We start from the raw sequence: 16,689 nt of genomic DNA, 5'->3' as shown, positions 1-16,689 counted from the left end.
AATCCTTCATATTTTTAGAAGTTGCTTCAAGAAACACATCCTAAGGTTTGGCATTGCAGTACATTATACAAACTCCATTTGGTCCATGTGCTAGGTTTGAGGGATGTGTATTGGCTTGGCCATGACCTTAAAAATGGTTAATAATAATAATAATAATAACTATTAGAGGAATGTAGCCCAAGGAAGAGAGACACTTATTTGATATTTGTTTTTCAAAGGGGGATGTGTAACTTAGAAGTAATGAGCTCCCAATGATGCTATAACATATAACATTTCTCCTTCTCCATCTTGAAAGATTAACCCTTTATTAGAAGTTCAAGTGAGGTCATGGCCTTAAGTTTGATGCTAGCCATCTAGACTAAGGGCAAGTTTAAACCTATAAGTTACATGCATTACATTTGCAAGTAAAAGAGTAATAAAACATACTTCAGGTCAATATAAGTTTAGGATAGTCTTTTGTAGAGATAACATAAATAAACAAGGATATATGTAAGTTGTCTTAAAACCTTTAATAACAATGAAACCACATTAATTTAGAAAATAAATACCCTAATCAAACTTTAATTATGAAACTACATTAAATGGACACCCTACTAACTAAAGAGGTTGGGCGCGACACTTCATAAAGACATTGTTTAAACATGCTACGTTTTCAAGTTTTTGGCCAGAATCGGATGATTTTTTTGGCTAGATCTTAAATTTTATTATTTAAAATGAATTTTTGATGCATCTAGAGATTCAACATCCTGAAAACCCCTGGGCACTTGGATTGTGGAAAGCTTAAAGCTCAAAATTATAATTCCAAAAAATCCCTATAAAATTTTGAAAAAATTAGACCAAAAAATATAATAGAAAATTATCCAAAATTTAGAATAAAAAACTACAACTTTCATAAAGATAACTTCCTCCCATTTAAATGTTAAAAGTATAAAATATCTATATTTTATGAACACTTTTCTATGTAATTATTCATTTTATAATATTTTATTAATTACAAATTTTTTAATAACTAAAAAAAGCTTCAATTAATTTATTTTCATTTGTATAACTATTCCACAAAATTAACTAAAAACTTAAATGTCAAATTCATTCCTCACTAAGTTAGTGCGTGGCGAGACCATCAAAAACTTAAGTCCATTAATCTCACTAATGAACCAACACCTTATTTAGCCCAAACCTTACCAATTTTGTAGTTGTTTTATGGGCTCATTAACTTCAAAACCCAACTGGCCATTTTGGCAAATATCCATAAGAGTTTCCCAATCTCGAATCGCCATGCACGAATTTATCACATTTCATTCTACTAAAGCTTTGAGAAGCACCAACCATGGTTTTATTTCTATTCTTCGCAGATAACATGTCCGGATTAAAATCCCCTATCATCGGAATCTCGATCACATCGTCGTGAATGGGCGCCCTGCAACACATTTTTTCTCTGTCTCGCCAAATTTTGCCGCAGGGATAGTATTTTTAAAACCCTAGTTAACAAGGCCAGTCAATGTGAGCAGGGCATGGAAATGGTCGGAATGATGGCTGGGAACACGCGGGAGCAGGCGCTATCTCTACTCAACTCCGCAAAAAATCACCCCGAAATGGGTCTCAGGATCGATTCTTTAAAGCAGTTGAAGGACATTTTACTTCACAGGGATCCCTCGATGTTAAAGGAGTTTGCAACGAACTTGCCGGAGCTGCAAACGGCGCCGTTCAGTCTCGTCCGCAAATACATCGCTGAGTATGCTTAAATGCTTTTGTTTTTGCAGTGTATTTTTCTTTAAATATTTTTTTTTTTGCTTCAATGAACGACGCATTTTTTTTTTCCATACACAACCCAGACGGGTTGAAACCGAATTGAGCAAATTGCTAACTAGGGTTTCGGAAATTGAGAAAATGCAACCTTCGTTACATTAACGTTGATATCTATTGTTAGAACTAGTTAAATTGCCGAGAAACATAACTGAACATTTTTTTTTTCTGTAAATCTAGGGTTTTGCCATTTGTATTTCTGTACACAATATTCTTAACATCGATGTATTGCTGAGAAAAGAAGTGGATACTTAAAGTGCATTTACCTACCTTCTTCCGGAAGAGAACCAGTAAATTGAAATTGGAAATCACAGAATGTTTTGTAGAGATATATGTTCCCAAGATTTTATCACCAATCTGATATACCGTGTTATTTATCAACAAATGATACAAACTCGGCAACGTTTCTAATTGCTTGCATGACGGAATCGGAAGTCCCTTTTGATCATGTCGACGAGCTTAGAGATCAACATCCCAGATTCAACTTTCTATGTGCGAACCTCTTTTTTTGTGAATCTTCCAACTTTTTCCCAAAGTCCCAAACTTTTCTGAACATTCCCCGTCCCGAACTTATTAATCCTTTTAAGCCTAATAACCATGTGGATGACTACTGGGGCCAGGGTACTGGCTTTAACTGCCGCTTTATAGTCAGTTGAATCAAGCTTGTGAACGAGATCTTAAATGGATAGACTTTGATAAATTAATGATAGAAAATTCACAGGAGGCTGCTGTGGACCTCTCAAGCCACGATGGTAAGATTAAATAAGAGAAAGATAATATTAGTACTGTCCAAGGAATGACTGCAATAAGTAGGTCAGTGGGACTATACGGTACATCTAGATTCCAGTACACAGCGGGAGTGTGAACGCAGCCTCTTTTGCTACTCATTAATAGCAGAAAAAGAGCTAAGTATATAGCTAAAAGAATGAGTACAAATGTCAATATGAGAGACTGTAAAAATAAACAGAACCATGATGGAGAGGATGTCTAGGTGTGTTGGAACCAGAGGCCAAGGCTGATTGAGTAGAGAGAGAAGAAGACGCCTCAACTGGGTCATGAATCACCATAAAGGGGTTGATGCACCACTATCTGGTATCATCGTTGGTACTATCCTTAAGGGCCCTGGTTGTGATTCTGGGAGGAATCTGGAGGTTGCCCTAGATTGAGGAGGTCCATGATTCACATCGTCAGGAGGAGAAACTCTGAATGGAGGATTGGCTACTCATGCGAACCTTGACAGTGGTACTTTGAGTGGAGAGAACCCGGTTCTGGGAACTTGTGTAGCTGATCTGTTTGTTGTTCTGGTGTTATTTGTCCTGGGTTGTGGAGCGGGAGTTCCTTAGAAGTCTCGAGGAAGTCAGTCGATTCATCAGGGGGACTTTTAGTCTTTTTGATATGATATTCAGAATGGTATGGGTCTCTATTTGTTTGTTGCATGCATGCATCGGTGACGTGATCCTCTTGGCAAGCACTGTTCGGGGGTCCCTGTAGGGACAGTGATCTATGCTTGAAAATCTTCCTCACGAATACAAGTTATGGCTTGCTGGTAGGATAATAGAAGAAAGTAGAGAGGTAGCCACCTGGTGCCTGGTAATGTATTAAAACCTACTGTTCTTACAAATAGGACATCTAGATAGGAGATGCTCCTTTGACTTAGTGTTTTGCAAGTGTTATAGCTGGCAAGTCGCATCAAGGCACCGGATTTGGTGATTGGTTTCAACCCAAACAGAGTGAGAGCCTATTCAGAAATGTCCAAAAGGGATCTTGAAGGTCTACATCTAGTTTTTCCATGTATATGTAGGTTTGACAATAATCTCTCTTAGTTGCATGAAGTGCTCAAAATAGAAAGCCATCTTGGGTCTAAAACACTCAGGGGATGTGATTCAAGTGACCTGGATGTATTGCCTGTAGATATCCCCCAATCATCTTGTTCAGGAATCAGGATCATGCTTAAATGGTAGGAAGTGATTTGGAGCATCTAAAGAGTACTTGAAAGGGGGGCAACTGAAGAGAAGGCTACCCGCTGAGGTAACATGGAAGCATAGTTATTAGGATTGTGAGTCAAACTTGTGATTTACTGAGTTTGACTCTGATCAGATCCTAAATGATTTTTTCATCATCTTGTTGAGTCAAACTCGATTTAACCAAGTTTGTTCAAGTTAGGCTCCTCACTCCATTTAACCTCTGCTGGGCATGTGTTAAATTATATGTATGTCTTTATATTTTGTATTTCCGAGTATTTCCCAAGTTTTTGCGGAGTCATCCCCGATATGGTTGAATCTCCTGGTTGTTTTCCCTTGTTGAGTTTCTGCCAGTTATAATCACGGTGACTTAAAACTTTATCTGGAAGCCTCTGAAAACCAGCAACTTATCCTTCCAGAAGGACCTTCAGAGTTAAAAGCCTAATACTTGAGGGTGAGATAAGGGTATCTACTATCAATCTCTACCAGCAGTAGAGTCACCAAAAGTATGGGCTTTGTGAAAAAAAGAGACAAGTCTGAAGATGGCTTTAAAGGCACAAAGGGAGTTGTTTAAACTAGGTATGTGCAATGGCCTGAGGAATTGTTTGTTTGCAACAGCCCATACATTATAGTTTAAGGAAGAGGATCTGCACTCTCTCTATTCTAGCCCAGTTGGCTGTAATCAAGCTAGGTCCCCAAACCCCAGAACCATATGGGATAGTGTGTCCAATGATCATGGGAACATGGGTGCTGGATAAGGACAGAGTTACAGTTGAGCCCTGTGCTTTGCCAGTTCAAAATCTAAAACAAATCTGAATGTTGTCTTTTGCCAAATGTTAACTAACCTTTTGGCCATTGCAGCATTGATAGTCTTCTTCACCTTCATATTCTATGTTTCGCTTATACATGTTCACATTGATGGTGCTTTTATTTGAAAGCCTAAGTAAAAAGTGTTGTATGCACATACAAATAGCACAAGAGCTAGATTTGTATCCTGAACATGGTCAACTGATAATTTCTGCCTAAAAGTTTTTTGGCAAATAGACATGCCACTTTCATCTAAGCATAGAAGTTAGAAATAAATTTTGAATGTAGTTGACTGATGAATACCGCTTTAATTTTTCTTAACAAATATTTTAAGGCATGTCGCTTTAAATAGTAACTGGTCAGCACAGTAGAGAGAAGTTATGCACAACACGCCCTTACAAATAGCCATAGGGCTATATTTGTATTCTGAACATGTCAACTGATAATGGCTGCCTAAAGGTTTCTCGGCAAATTTTTAATGGCATTCTGCTTTCAACTAAACATGTGATCTAGAAATATATTCTGAACATAGCAGCTGATAATTACTTCCTTAATTTACTCAACAAACATTTAAAAGTTTCTTTCAAGTTTCAATAGTTGTTGGTAAGTACAACAGAGAAAGTTACACTCAACACTCTATGGTTTGTTTTTTAATCACATTTTCTATGCCTCAATTCAGAGAGTTATGGTGGATTCTCACCACTTTTTTGGTATGTTAGTTTGTTAGATGCCATGTATGGAGAAGTATTACTTAAATGCACTGTTATGCACTCTGGAAATTTTTAATTGGCCCCATGGAAGCAACCAGTCAGGTACCTTAATTTATGTGGCACTTTACTTCAAGCAATTAAAATACATAGTCATATTTGGTCGGGTTTAGTGATGACAGATTACATGGACTAAATTCTATGCTGAAATGAAGTATTTCATGGTAAAACTAGGAGTTACTTGTTGAAAATCTGAAATGCCTAGCATCTGATCAGATAATTTTATTAATGTCCAATGAATGAGCATAAATGGATAAATGGGATTGAAGAATATAACCAGTACATGTACAATGTGGGAGTGCAAATGCAACTCCTAGAAAATGCCAAAGCTAAAACTAGGATAAAATAAAGTAAAGGATACAATAATAAATTAATAATAAGACAGCCTCATAAACATGTATATAACAGATCATGTAGAAGGCTAAGTGAATAAGTCCAGGGCACCTGGCGGTTAATGATGTCAAGAATGTCCGAGTCTGATAGCTGACGGTGAGGTGGGTAGACAGTGGTGCTGGCTCGCTATTGGAGTCCTCTGTATCCAACGAGGAGTCTGGCTTCATGATTCTGGGGGAGTGTAGGAGCGAGGGATACTCCTAACATCCAAGGCCAAAGGAAAGTAGCTCTGTATAAGTCTCTCGCTGCTCCGCTGGGGCTGGGGAGGAACCTGTCTGGAACCGTCTGGTACTAAACTCTTTGATGTGCTGGAAGTGAGTGAACTAATGTGCTATTTGGCACCTTCACAAGGGTCTCGAGGGTACCGGTTGGCCTCCCAGAGGAGGGGGTTAAGGGGAGTCCCGAGGTCTCACTGCTCTACTATCTGAAGTGCCTTGGGACTCAGCTCGTTGTTTGTCGCTCTGATAAATTGGATCAACCTGAAAGTATGATGTGATTGTCCAGATCGTCCTCGAGTGAGGCAGTGTATGTAAGATCTGAGATCTGTGTCTAAATATCTCCCTTATGAATGCAAATGGATTTGGATAAGTTTCCAAAGTGTTCCATGATGTGGTGAACTTGTTTGATTATTAATGTTTTAGGAAAGTGGGTATGCTCGTGTCTGGCCAAACATACAGAATTACAAGGCCTGAAAATTCACATAAAATATTTTAACAATGTGAATTTTTCCATCTTGCGGTGGACTATAAGGTCATTGAGTCAGGGATAATTATATCGTTTTTAAAACTTCTCCTGCAACATATTGGATGCACAACATATGTTTGGCAGGATATGGACTATAAGTGGTTGACATTTGTTTTAACAAGAAAAATCTCTTTGTAAGGCAAGAAGTATTGGTGAATTCTGGCCTTGTGAGAACCAGACAGTTTCTACAATGTCTTGGGATGCGTCATGCACACCCACATTGTTTATTGATCGGTATTGCTAATCTTCAATGTTAAATATTTTGCATCTTATAAGCTCTCTTGAACAACTATTGAAGTACTGGGAATTCTAATCTTGGATGGTGAATACATGCCAGAGGCTGTGGGGATACACACCAAGGTAGTGATACTCAGGCTCGGCTAAAACTCGGCCAGCCTGGGACACAGGTAAACTCGGGGACTTGGAAAAACTCGGTTCTATACTCAGGGAAACTCAGCAACTAGAAAACAAACACAAAATACAGGAAATTTTGTGCAGAACAAATCACAATGAGATTTCCATCTGTAAAATCTATAAAATAAGAATATATCCATCAATTAGTCATCAAATATGATGGTATAAAATTTGTCCCAAAACTGAAATAGAAATCAAAATTTCAAATAGTTTGCAATCCATCAAATAATATCAAGTTCAACAATCAGCCACTGTTCAAATAAACACTCTCTGATTCTGTTATCAAATTGGCTGGTGCAGAGGCTGGTTCTGCAATATGCTTAGATGGGGGTTTCATCCCTAACTGGGCTTTGTTCTAAGCAGGTGGTGTGTCTTGTTACCAAGGTCTACCTTTGTTCCAAGTCTTGGCATCACTGCATTCAGAGCAAAAGGTTATGAAGAATGGGTCATCACAGAATTCTGTCTTGAAATGCTGGAATTCTGATAACAGTTCAGTCTGGTGACTTCTGTATGGAATGTGAAATGCTATTTTCTTCATATGATGTCTGATGAGGTTGGAACCTCTCCCAATCATCCTGGAACTATTAATTATAATATAAAAATTAAGTAAAAGGGTAAAATGGGAAGTATAAAGGAAAATTGAAACTTTTATTTAAGAATTTTATATGATTATTTGTTTGCCTGATATGAAATTCTTCTGCAAGAGACCTTTGCTTGCTTAAGATGAATCACTGACCCCTCAGTTGCTTGGGTCAAGCTCACTAATGAAGTGATCCATTTATTTGGATATCTCATTGTTGTCTGCTGTGACCTCTCTTTTTTCTCATTTTCTCCTATTTTTTAAATTCCCAGTACTTTCTATGGATTGGAAGGCACCCCTCTTAGCTTTGCCACTGCTGCTTGGCCTTGTGCCACTTTACCTGCAAGGCCATTTAGTTGCGTTGTTACAATCTCAATTTATGGATATTTTTCAAGTAGAGTGATCTTTCCTTTTTCACTGACATCTATGAATCTTAGATTGAAATTGCTTGTAAACTATCTGGTCCAACCTACTATAGATGTGCATTGTTTGAGCAACCAGCTCATGGTTTGATGATGTGGCCATAATGATGTCTAAAGTGGCAATATTAAGGTGTCCTGGCTTTTTTACCTACTAGCAGCTGGTTCCAAAACTAGGTGAAAGTTCTGTCTGTTCATATGAGAGTTGGACTGTATTTTTTGTGTATAATTGAAAACATTTTTGCTTGGATAATTACTTTCTAGGAGTTATTCCTGTTGCTATCATAATCCTCAAGGAGGGCTTATGTGTGTCAAGCAAAACAGAAATACTATTTCCTAATGAATGTGGATAAGATATAATGTCCAACAAATGACCATAAATTGGTCAATAGGACTGCTAGGTACAATAGTGTAAGACACAGTGGAGCGCAAAATCTGGTCTTAGAAAATCATGATATAATCAAAACTAGCAAGGCTAAAGCCTAAGAGATGGAGCAGGGAACCAAAGCAATAGTGCAGGTATGGGCAAGTACTGCAAAGAGATGAAAAAAACCAACGCTTCTAGAGGGGATGGCTCGCCTAGAGGTCGACTGACTTCCCCTGATGTTATCTCTCTTAACATCTGAGGCCGTAGGGAAGAGAGACTTCGGATAAATGACTGGTTAGAGAATTTGGAAGAACAGGAAGATCTAGCTGCGTAGAGACGCACTCTCCAGCCCAGTATGGAAGAGATGTCCTGTCCTGTTTTTTTTTTCTCTGTAAAGACTAATTCTATTAAAAGAAGGAATGATAGAATAAGAAGTTACAGTCAAGAGAGGCAGGAACACAGGCTGCCGGAACGGATAGGATATCCACCTCGGCCCCTAGAGAGAAAAGAGAAGGAAGCTGCACAGAGCAAGAAGAGACAAGAAGAACAGAGGAGAAAGAGCAGAACAGAGGATTCTACCCAACATCTGTAGAAGCAGCTATTCGGCACTTTTTTCCTTCCTTTTTACCAACTTTGACCCAATCAAGAGGACTTTGCTGAGCCGACATGATTTGCAGATTGGGCTGTGCTGACGGGGAGGACTCCTTGTCTGAATCCGAGGGGGAGGATTCATGATTCCTTTTCTGTGAGATTGGAGGGACAGACAAATCCTCAGGATCGGCCAAGGGAGGGTCCTGTGCCATCTTTGCTGCCATTCCTTCCTCAACCTGTTCCTCTTCATCTGAGCTGAAATCAAAGTCGTCCATGGGGGGAGGATCATGAGGCTTCCAGCTCTTGGATTTTTGCTTAGGACTGACTTTCTTTTTTTGGGCAGGTGTCGAGGGACAAGAGCCCTTAAGGTGCCCTGTGTGATGGCAGTTACGGCAGCGAAAGGCTGTGTTCTCATAGTCCAGGATCTGAGTCCAATGGAAGTCTCCAATTTTGAGATTGATCTGGTCAGGGAGACCTTTGCTCATATCTATTTCTGCACAGATTCTGGCAAAGGTGTAAATTCCTTTTTCCCCTCTAGAGACGTCTGTGTCTAGAAAGCGGCCTAGAGAATTTCCGATCCCTTGGAATACTGCAAAATGCCATAGATGCGCTGGGAGATTTGGAAGCCTGACCCAGATGGGGAGCTTGGTGATGACTGCTGTAGAGGGATCGAAATCTGGGAACCAGGGGGTGAGGAATAAACCAGCTGATCCCCAGAACCATGGGCCTGCAGTTAAAGCTTTCTGGTAGTCCTCGTCTAGAACGAAGACTACTATGAAGAAGCCCTTTGAGCATAACAGTACCTTGCAATTGTTGGTCCAGTTGGAATGAATCCATTGGTAAAGGTCAGCAGTGCTCGGCCATAGCCCATTGAACCTGCAAATAATGGCTTGTTCTGCAAACGTTTGGGTTTGCTCATCCAGCGATGGGTGCATGATTTCAATAGAGGGGGTTTCCTCAAGTTTGTCCACCAGAAAAGGCTTGGGTGCCTGAACCGGTGGAGCTGTCTTCTTAGGTATCTGAGCATGGACAGCGTCTTTATATGAAAACGCTTTAGCAGAGGAGGACTGTCCAACAGCTCCCCCTCTCAAGCGAAGAGTAAGAGTAATGGATGCATTTCTCTTAATGCTATAAAAAGACAGGGGAATAGGATCCTCAAGTTGTTTACCTTCATATATAAGTCGTTGTGCTGCAGAGGGTATCCCTGACTTGAGATCCAGAGCATTCTTGAGGTCCTGCACTAGATCCGACGAGTTCACCCAATGCAGCTGAGTTTTGCCAGAGATAAGCTTAATCTGGATCTGGAACGCTGCAAAAGGATCAGGGTTCTGCTTTCCTTTGCAGATCCAAGCCGAGAGGGGGTTGGAGCATTGAAGGGCCTTCTTCCCCTGTACTTGCCGTAGAGGTTTGTGATGAGAAGAAGAAAGGATCCTGAGACCATTGAATCTGTTAATGAAATCCACCCAGAAGAGCTTGCAGACGATCCGTCTAGGTAGATCGAGGGTATGAAGAGTAATCTTAAGATCTAGAATAGAGAAATCGCTGTTTTGGGAGGACAGAGAGGGCAACGGAAGGAATGAGCAGCCTTCCAGAGTGAAGACTTTCTTCCCAAGAGCCTCCGCCTGAGGTGAGATGAAAGAATAACCTGCGCGCTTGTCCTTGTCCTCTGCGTATGCATTCTGATGGAGGCGGCTGGAATGAGATGCGGCAGCCGAGATCCAAGATCTGGGAGACGCAGTGCCGGGAGCAGAGCAAAAGAGGGAAACCTGCGTACCAGAAAAGAAAATAGAAAGGAAGTGATCCCGTAATCCTGGATTGAAGCGCGCAGCACCTGCCTCGACATGGCGAACCAGAGGCCCGACGACGGCCGAGGGCGAGACAGCGGCGGCTGAGAGGATAGGGCTAGGGTTCATCTTCCGCACAGTCGTTCGTCCCTCCATGGTTCTATTTTTTTTATTTTTTTATCTTTATTTTTATTTTTTCGAGATGTCCTGTCCTGTTATGTTATATAAACATTTTGATTTGGTTAAATTACACAAATAAAAATAAAGATAAAATAAAAAAATAATAATTATAATTATTAATTAAAACATTTTGACTCCGTTAAATTACGTTAAAAAAATTAATAAAATTAATGAAATAAAATAAAATAAATAATCTACCATGCGTCGAGAGGGATCAAATCTTTTTTCACTCTAAAAGAAATTTGCACCACAGATTTGATCCCTCTTGGCACTTGGTAGATCTGGAGTTAAGATGGATCTAGGCTAGTTTAATTATTAATTAGATCCATCTTAACTCCAGATCTACCAAGCGCCAAGAGGGATCAAATCTGAGGTGCAAATTTCTTTTAGAGTGAAAAGAGATTTGATCCCTCTCGGCGCACGGTAGATCCGGACTTAAGATGGATATAGGCTGGTTTGAGATTATGTCTTGTTGCTGGGGTGGTGCAACCTGTGGCCAAGATCTGGAGGAGGCATCTTGATTACTTGTGTAGTATGATATGTCCTTGGATATGATGTGACTGGTCAAAGAAGCTGGAAGAACATGAAGATCTGGTTTGAGATATGTCTTGTTGCTAGGCTGAATTCTGGAGGAGCTATCCTAATTATTCGTGTAGCATGAGCTGTCTGGAGATCTGATGTGAGATGTTTTGTAACATCCTGTTGGTCAAGCGCAGAGGGCCTCCTGGTGTCTCACAGATCTGATAGTTGATGTAGTGCTGCTGCCTGTCTCTTGGTACCACTGTATACTGGAAGCACTAGAAAGAAAGCTGTAATTGGCCAGATGGTGTCCAATCTGGGCTTTGGTGGGCAAGAGCTTAGAGGCTTAGTGATGTGCAAGAGATGTTTTCAAAATGAAAACTCCCAGGGAATGACCAGGAGTCTCCTTGGATCTCCCATTCATTAATGGCAGGCTTCGTCAAGCATCCAGGAAACATAAGAACTATTAAAGGGACAACTTCTGAAATCCTGCTGGAAACTGTTTTTAAATGTTAGTCAGCTTGTGTACACTGTACATGCGTTTGATGTATAAAATTTACGAAGTCTTATACATTTTATTTATTATTTATAATATGACAACAGAGCTTTGCCTGGTCTGTGCAAGCGAGGTACTATTATTGTTCTATTAGGGTTTGATTCCCTCAAGGGGCATGGTTGCCCCTTGTGTGCTGATGTGCCCCCAGAAGGGGGCCATTTATTGTGGATGGGACCATGTACAAGTCCTGTGGAGTCTTTGGTGGAAAAGATACCCGCTATTTGCGGTTACTTAGCCAAGGCAGTGCTTTTGTATCTTGTGAGATGCTTTTGGTCTACCACATTGCAATATTTCAGAACGAATAGTCGCTACTTGGTGGTGTTCAATGGAAACGTTTCATCCATATATAAATTGGTTGTCCTTACTTTTAACACTGTTCAGAATACTTATTTTTAACACCTTCAACATTCCCTGCTTGATGTAACACGGGGAAAGAAAAATTAGAGATGCATGTATTGCCTTGGAAACAATACGAAATAGTATGAACAGTTTTTCCAAATGAAGTTGAGACATTACAATGATGTATTATGCATTCCATAATGGAAAATATGGATGTCTTCATTGAGGGCACTTTGCTTATTACCATCATCCAGGTCAGAAATGCTTAGGAGTTTGTAACACATTGGAAGGAGAAAGAGATGGAGAAAGAAAAATGAACATTGGAGGGAGATCGTGAGTTTGGAAGCCATTGACAAGAATGTTGCAAAACTTGGATCAACAAAAATCTTGTTAATTAGATGCCGTTCACATCTGAACTCTATTATGTTATTTTATGTGTGGAATATTTTGCGTCTTACCATAGTTATATTTTGGATGCTGACTAACAACTACTCCTTTGATTGCAGGATGATAGAAGAGATTGGTTTGAAGAACATGGAACACCTATCTCAGATGGTTCCAGTCTTGTTGGCATTCTTAAAAGATGACACACCAGCTGTTATCCGTCAAACTATTACCAGCGGGACAAATCTATTTCGAAACACTTTGGAACTTGTTGGGCTACAGGTATATTTCTATGTTATGTTCTTAGTGCTTGCCATCAGTAACAATAGTTGAAGCCTCACCATATATACTTTTTGAAAATTTTCTTATTTCATTTTTCTGTGTATCCAAAGTGGGTTCAGGAAAGACTATGATGTGTGTTAGCATTGATTTCATGTAAATTTGGTCACTATGATTAAAGGTTATTTTGGAATCTGAAAAATCTATCAATATCCACCTCTCAAACCACACAGTTAGGTGGAATCTATTGCCGGCTAATCTCAGTGGTGAAGGAAACACATATATTTTGTTGGAGTAATTAAATTTTCTCTTTATGCCTGCAGAATACTTCTCCTTAGAGTCTTTGAGTGTCCTTTACAAAGGATAGAAGCAGCAAGGGGAATTTCCTTAGCCACTGTAAAATCATTTCATTGTTGACATACAGAGAATTATAGTGAATTTATGAAATCTTTACTTGCTCGGTTGACTCCTGTAACCCTGTTATATTATTATCATGGACTTTTTCGTTTCTTGAAGGCAGACAATACTATGCTCACTTGCTGCATTAATTTAAGGCAACACTACTGATTTGTTAAAGAACAATTGCTCAGAAGACATAAGAGAGAAGAGTGGTGTTAACAATTTTGGAAATAGTGTTTTGATCACTTCCTAGGGGAACAAGTTGTTTGGTGGTTTAACATTTAACAGCTTGCTTCCTGAAAATTGAGTTACTTGAAAATTATTCAGAAATGTGCTTCTGATGAGGTACAGTGTACTCAATGAGCAACAATGGCTACAACTAGTCAATCATGTATGTGCATCCAATACGTAACATGACAGCTTTATTCTGTTAAATATCTGAATATAAATCACAATTACTATGTGAACACAAAAATGATAACTATGTCACAGAAACTAGACAACGAGTGTTCTGTTCAAACAGAGTTGACAAGTGTGCAGACTATTTTGTAGCTTAATGCGTTGTGTAAAACACTATAATCTGATGCAATTTTTTGTGAAATACACTTCTTATGATTTATTAAATACATTAAAAATATATCATATGACAGCAGGTCATTCCCTGTTGAGCAACTACTTCAATCCAATTGACATCAAGTTAAGGCTGACCTTCAGCCCAAAAGTTGATATTACATATAAAATCATGTCTCTGATAGAGCCCTTGAAGGGTGAGTTACAAACATGATCGTGGACCATGAATATTTAATCTTTTTGAGCCACTCTTGCTGTTGAAGGTTGAGGATCCTCATTAAGCTTCATGGGCTGCCTTAGAGCTAAGAGGTCCTTGACCTCGTCCTAATGATTCAACATGTTAGAAATAGTCCAAAGGTTGTAGGGGAACTTGTCATTCAGAGTCTCATGTTGGCTCTCTCTGTGGTGGCCACACAACCAACTTTGGTAACACCTTGTTTTTTTGTGAACTTGTTTGGCAGTTGATTGCAGTTGATGTTGGTTTGATCCCTCATGGAATGCTGAGAGGCTGTTGGTGATAAAGCCTTGGTAGGGGTTAAGCAAGACCCTGCTCATTGTACAAGACACCCTGTACTAGTAATCAAACATTTGGCAAAGATGTTTAAGTCCATGTTCACCTAGTGAACTTGAGGCTCAGTCTGTGGATAAAATTATACATGACAGCCACTTTATCAGCCCAAGAAAATTTTTGATCAATATCTCAACTCTCAGCCCGTGCGGCGTGGACATAAATTATACATGATCGCCTCCTTATCAGCTCATGAAAATTTTTGATCAATATATCAACTCTCGAATTTATTATTGTTACACCATTTCCAGTGGTGAAAGTAATTCTCCACATTTAATAGTGCAGATTCTGTTATTGCCCAATGGTGTGGCCTTCCAAGTAACTGGAACTGGTGAAAAGTGACCATAGAGATCCATGGCTCAATTTCAAGCCACTTTGGCCTTCCTGGAAAATCCAGCCACTTTATAATTGTATTGTTGCATTTAAAGCTAGTTTCTGACTGAGTCATTTGTACACAGTACTTATACCAATTCTGTAGAGGATTGATACTGATCTTGGAAGAGAGATTACTGGAAATAAGGTTTTTGTCAATTTTCAAAAGTAAACTTAACTGAATTTTTTAGGTGAAAGTTTTCCTTACGTTGTGGCCTTTGAATTCAATTTATTCTCTCAGGGGATAAATGTCCTTTAGCAATCTATTTCTCTTTTCGAGAAAAATGCAGGCTGATGAACTGCAGGTTCTTTGCCAGCAGTTTGTTGTCATAGTCCAATTCTGAATTGTCTGGGTTACAAATGGGCTTTCTATTTTAAATGCATCTTTGGATAAGCTCCCCATCTGGCAAGGGATGATAGTGGTCCTTGGGTGTGAGCCCACATTGATCATTAGTCTTTGTTGTACTTGCTCTCATAGTCTTTATGAGAGCAAGTACAATAAAGACTATGAGGCTGCAAGAACTATAAAGACAAAAGACCACTGCTCTCTTCCTCTTTTCTCCTTTGCTAAAATCGTCAAGTCTATAAGAGAAACGACTTGCTCAATTGTGTGATGAGGGAATGAGGCTAGAGTGATGAGGGAATGAGGCATCTAGACAAGATATTTGATTCACCCAATAAAAAATTAGAACTAAAAAAAAATTCGCAATATGAAGTGGAAACTCTGTCGTACGGCCTAGAAACTCGTTTCTGGCCAACTGGCCACATTTCCCCAGGCCGGAAACTCGTTTTCAGGCTGTATGGTACGCGTTTCCGTTTTGTTTCTTGGCTGAAACGGACCTGGGTGCAACGTTTCCTGCAACATAGGTTTCAGGTCCTTTCTTGGAAGTTTCCGGGCCCACTTAAGTGCCCATGAGGGGTGTGGAACCCATATGAACTTATCACCATGTCCATGCCAATGACCCTTTGAGACAAAACAAAGATAGGGGATTGAGCTATGAGGAATTTGTTGCCTCAGTAATGACTTGTAATTTTAAATTCTTAAAATAAAAGTTGACATTCTCCTTTACCTTACCTTTTCCACGTTCTCCTTTACCTTTTCTATCCTTTTACTTAAATTTTAACATCGCCATTAATTGTTTTAGCCTGCTTGAGAGTGGTTCCAAACTCGTTGGACTTCATATGGAGAAAGTCAAATTTCATATCCCATTCAGAATTCAGTGGACTTAACACTTTTCAGGATTCCAGGGTCGGCAGGATTATAGTATTACAGCTAAATTCTATCTTGTATAAGGGTGTGGGATTGACATTAGTCAAGAACACCAAGCTATAGAAATTTCCATCTTCTAGTGTTAAAATTGGCATCTAGGGCCAAACTCCATGTGGGTCATCTTATTAATGGCAGCTGATATTTTTCTTGGATCCCTCTCATCGAGAGATGTAGGATTGATCTAAAGCTCATCTGATTTCGATAAGTATTCATGGAGATATGAATTTATTTGTGTTATGGGACAATTCGTCAAGGTCGGCCAGCAACCAAATAAACCCCACATGTGCTCAACGTTTTAGTATAAAAGGAGATGACTTGAGAGTCGTTTCTCACACACACTTCTATCTTGATTTCTCTCCACTTGTCTCGGGTTTTAGTGGAAGAGAAATCTAGGAGTGGAAGCCCTAGACATTGGAGGATTGAGGCTGCCCTAGCCGCAGTCAAGAAGAACACAGCCCTAGTAACCTAGAGGATGCAGTCAAGAAGGAGGGTTATAAACAGCCCTAGACGCAGCTACCTAGCCGCAGTCAAGGAGGGTTATGACATGCCCTAGCCGCATCATATGGAGGCTGGAACAGTGTGTTAAAGAAGGACTGTTTCAGGGTCATTTTTAGGGTGACAGA

General features: G+C 39.6%; 1 protein-coding gene across 7 annotated transcripts in view; it reads left to right on the top strand.

The window, feature by feature from the left end:
* Nucleotides 1–1,227: 1,227 nt before the first annotated feature.
* The window catches only part of LOC149260288 (symplekin), a 160,311-nt gene continuing 144,849 nt past the window's right edge, over nt 1,228–16,689 (top strand). For 3 of the 7 annotated variants that reach the window (XR_016258109.1, XR_016258107.1, XM_089420119.1), the window contains exons 1-2: nt 1,229–1,732; nt 12,731–12,890. Coding sequence is in view for 3 of the 7 variants with exons in the window: in XM_089420119.1 (XP_089276245.1) it covers nt 1,512–1,732; nt 12,731–12,890 (381 nt within the window). In the remaining 4 variants the exon portion in view is untranslated. Of the gene's footprint in view, nt 1,733–12,730; nt 12,891–16,689 lie in introns of all 7 variants that reach the window. The other 4 variants (XR_016258105.1, XM_089420109.1, XR_016258103.1 and 1 more) reach the window with 3 other exon arrangements.

The sequence above is a fragment of the Pinus tabuliformis genome, chromosome 6 (assembly GCF_031772625.1).
Source record: "Pinus tabuliformis cultivar Carrire ecotype Pingquan chromosome 6, CPIR1, whole genome shotgun sequence".
Taxonomy (NCBI): domain Eukaryota; kingdom Viridiplantae; phylum Streptophyta; class Pinopsida; order Pinales; family Pinaceae; genus Pinus; species Pinus tabuliformis.
This window is presented reverse-complemented; position numbering and strand designations above follow the sequence as displayed.